Here is a 4,157-nt window from a genome sequence, read left to right as displayed (position 1 = left end):
TTTATGGTGGAAAATAAGTATTTTTAAGGTTGTAAAACTCCTTAATGCACCTTTAAAAAAGAAAGCTGTTTGAATTACACAGTAAATCTTTGCATTTTATGTTAATCTTATTTCATGTTGATAAAAAAATGTAAATTAAAAGCGAATGCATGAATGTTTTTGTTCATTATAAACATGTACAGTGTTGCAGTGATGTACTATTAAAAGAAAGTTGAAGAGTTCGGTCTGTGAGCATGATTTCAGAAACCAGCTCCGTCTCAGTTTCATCAGTCAGTATTCACACAACGCTGAAATGTTTCTAACTTTGTAGTGAAGCAGGCAATAAAAATACTTTTTACTTTCCATAATACTTTTGAGTACATTTCAGGGCCTGTACTTTTTACTTTTACTTGAGTAGATATGTGGACCAGTACTTTCATGTTTACCAAAGTCATTTTTTACACAGATACTTTTACTTCCACTCAAGTAAAGAATTGAGGTACTTTTACCATTTCTGCTCTGAACTGGTTTAAACCGGTTTGCTCTGACTCTGAACTGGTGTGAACCGGTTTGCGCTGGCTGGTGGTGTGGAGCTGAACAGGGACCAGAATGAGGACCAGAATCAGTTTCCTGGAGGTTTATTCTGGTTTCAGGACTTACAGCAGAAAAGTGAATCAGAGGAGTCGGGTTACATGAGATTCCAGAGCAGAGTTACACAAGAGACCAGCTGGTCCAGCAGGGTCCACATCAGACCTGGTCTAGGACCGACTGCAGGAACCTGGACCAGGTTCAGGTTCAGAGACCACAAAGCAAATTAAAGCTGAAGATGTTTTTTCTTCCATCTGAAAGACAGAAACTGGAGCGAGGACCAGGACCACAACCAGGACCAGGATCAGGACCAGATCTGGATCCTGACTCAGCTGCTTGGAACCAGCGTGCGCCCTGAAGAGACAGAAAGGGTCAAAGTTCAAAGGTAAGAAATCCTACAACACTTGGTAGAACGATCTAATCTGGGTTTAACCCGGTCTCTGACCGGTGTGGACCGGTTTGACCCGGTCTCTGTCCGGTGTGGACCGGTTTGACCCGGTCTCTGACCGGTGTGGACCAGTTTGACCCGGTCTCTGACCGGTGTGGACCGGTTTGACCTGGTCTCTGACCGGTGTGGACCGGTTTGACCCGGTCTCTGACCGGTGTGGACCGGTTTGACCCGGTCTCTGACCGGTCTGGACCGGTTTGACCTGGTCTCTGACCTTGGGCCTTCCTCTTGTAGTAGATGAAACCAGCCAGAGACAGAACCAGACCCAGGGTCAGTCCAGAGGCTCCGATGATGATCTTGTTCCTCTCAGACTCTGGTAAGGACGGATCTGGAGGACAGACAGGAGACAGAGGGACAGACAGGTGAGGGACAGACGGGAGACAGAGGGACAGACAGGTGAGGGACAGACGGGTGTCTTTACCCCAGTCGGTGATCAGAGGGTCCTTCAGGCTGGCGTGATGAACCACACATGAGATCTTCTCTCCAGACCTGTTGGACACAAACCAGCATCCTTCAGTTCTGACTGGACCAACCCAGACCTGGTCCTGGGTCTGGATCTGGACATAATTTAGACCAAGACCTTAACCAGTTCTCAGCATTTAGACCTGTTTTGTAGTCCTGAATCTGAATTTGGATCAATGCTTGAACCTCCTATCTGGGTCTGGAACCTGGACCTGGTCCTGGTCCTGGTTCTGAAACTGAAGTTGGACCAGCTCAGAGACTCAGTACTTGGGACCGAGATCTGGATTTGATCCTCATATCTGGACCTGGACTGAAATTGGCCACTTGGTTCCGTGACTTGATTCAAGAACCTGGACTGGGTTCCAGGGACCAGGATGTGACCCCTTGACTTGGACCCAGTACTGAGACCAGCTGCTGATACCTGGACCTGAACTAGGGTTGGACCTGGAAGAAAGATCTGGGATCCAGATATGATCTGTTACTTTAACTTAAACTCAGTAAATGGACCTGGTCCCTGAACCTGGACCCTGTACTTGGACCTGGTTCCCGTGTGTGGGCGTGGTCCTGGTGTGTGGGCGTGGCCCCGGTGTGTGGGCGGGGCCTCACCTGGGCGTGTACTCCAGGTGGGAGTGGATCTGGTAGTACCAGTTGGCGTTGGCCATCCGCTCAGTGGACGTGACGTCCTGCGTGACTTCCTGTCCGTCCCTCAGCCAGCCCACCTGGATGTCTTCGGGGTAGAAGTCGTAGACGCTGCAGACCAACAAGCGGCGGCCGCCGCTGTCACGAGTCTCAGAGTGGATCCTCACGTAGGGCGCAGCTGGAACCACAACCACCAGCAGAACCGGCAGGATCAGACAAGACCAGGAACCGTTCAGACCGACTGGAAGACCTGAGTCTGTTTGAGGACTGGAACCTGGAACCGGTTTGAGTCTGAACAACAAAGGAGGAACCTGAACAGAACCTGGATTCATCTTCACTGAGCAGAGAACAGCTGCTGGTTCTACTGTGGAGGTTCTCCAGTCTGACCACCAGGGGGAGCCTGAAGTTCTCCAGTCTGACCACCAGGGGGAGCCTGAAGTTCTCCAGTCTGACCACCAGGGGGAGCCTGAAGTTCTCCAGTCAGAGATTAATCTCAGGTTCAATCAGGCTTTAGATTAATCTCAGTTTCAGTCAGACTCCAGATTAATCTCAGGTTCAATCAGGCTTTAGATTAATCTCAGGTTCAGTCAGACTTTAGATTAATCTCAGGTTCAGTCAGACTCCAGATTAATCTCAGGTTCAGTCAGACTCTAGATTAATCTCAGGTTCAGTCAGACTCCAGATTAATCTCAGGTTCAGTCAGACTCCAGATTAATCTCAGGTTCAGTCAGACTTTAGATTAATCTCAGGTTCAGTCAGACTCCAGATTAATCTCAGGTTCAGTCAGACTCCAGATTAATCTCAGGTTCAGTCAGACTCCAGATTAATCTCAGGTTCAGTCAGACTCTAGATTAATCTCAGGTTCAGTCAGACTTTAGATTAATCTCAGGTTCAGTCAGACTCCAGATTAATCTCAGGTTCAGTCAGACTCCAGATTAATCTCAGGTTCAGTCAGACTTTAGATTAATCTCAGGTTCAGTCAGACTCCAGATTAATCTCAGGTTCAGTCAGACTCCAGATTAATCTCAGGTTCAGTCAGACTCCAGATTAATCTCAGGTTCAGTCAGACTCTAGATTAATCTCAGGTTCAGTCAGACTTTAGATTAATCTCAGGTTCAGTCAGACTTTAGATTAATCTCAGGTTCAGTCAGACTCCAGATTAATCTCAGGTTCAGTCAGACTTTAGATTAATCTCAGGTTCAGTCAGACTTTAGATTAATCTCAGGTTCAGTCAGACTTTAGATTAATCTCAGGTTCAGTCAGACTCCAGATTAATCTCAGGTTCAGTCAGACTTTAGATTAATCTCAGGTTCAGTCAGACTCCAGATTAATCTCAGGTTCAGTCAGACTCCAGATTAATCTCAGGTTCAGTCAGACTCCAGATTAATCTCAGGTTCAGTCAGACTCTAGATTAATCTCAGGTTCAGTCAGACTTTAGATTAATCTCAGGTTCAGTCAGACTCCAGATTAATCTCAGGTTCAGTCAGACTTTAGATTAATCTCAGGTTCAGTCAGACTCCAGATTAATCTCAGGTTCAGTCAGACTCCAGATTAATCTCAGGTTCAGTCAGACTCCAGATTAATCTCAGGTTCAGTCAGACTCTAGATTAATCTCAGGTTCAGTCAGACTTTAGATTAATCTCAGGTTCAGTCAGACTCCAGATTAATCTCAGGTTCAGTCAGACTTTAGATTAATCTCAGGTTCAGTCAGACTTTAGATTAATCTCAGGTTCAGTCAGACTCCAGATTAATCTCAGGTTCAGTCAGACTTTAGATTAATCTCAGGTTCAGTCAGACTCCAGATTAATCTCAGGTTCAGTCAGACTCCAGATTAATCTCAGGTTCAGTCAGACTCCAGATTAATCTCAGGTTCAGTCAGACTCTAGATTAATCTCAGGTTCAGTCAGACTTTAGATTAATCTCAGGTTCAGTCAGACTTTAGATTAATCTCAGGTTCAGTCAGACTCCAGATTAATCTCAGGTTCAGTCAGACTCTAGATTAATCTCAGGTTCAGTCAGACTTTAGATTAATCTCAGGTTC

At 46.1% G+C, this 4,157-nt stretch overlaps 1 protein-coding gene across 1 annotated transcript in view; it reads right to left on the bottom strand.

Moving 5' to 3' along the window:
* Positions 1 to 601: 601 nt before the first annotated feature.
* LOC115384844 (H-2 class II histocompatibility antigen, E-S beta chain-like) overlaps positions 602 to 4,157 on the bottom strand; it is a 7,452-nt gene continuing 3,896 nt past the window's right edge. The window contains exons 3-6 of the mRNA XM_030087032.1: positions 2,084 to 2,294; positions 1,437 to 1,504; positions 1,230 to 1,343; positions 602 to 921 (exon numbers count right to left, since the gene is read on the bottom strand). Coding sequence (XP_029942892.1) covers positions 896 to 921; positions 1,230 to 1,343; positions 1,437 to 1,504; positions 2,084 to 2,294 — 419 coding nt within the window. The 3' untranslated portion in view covers positions 602 to 895. The remainder of the gene's footprint in view (positions 922 to 1,229; positions 1,344 to 1,436; positions 1,505 to 2,083; positions 2,295 to 4,157) is intronic.

Source organism: Salarias fasciatus, unplaced genomic scaffold (assembly GCF_902148845.1).
Source record: "Salarias fasciatus unplaced genomic scaffold, fSalaFa1.1, whole genome shotgun sequence".
Classification (NCBI taxonomy): domain Eukaryota; kingdom Metazoa; phylum Chordata; class Actinopteri; order Blenniiformes; family Blenniidae; genus Salarias; species Salarias fasciatus.
The sequence above is the reverse complement of the archived record's forward strand: the minus strand, read 5'-3'. Positions and strand labels throughout refer to the sequence as shown.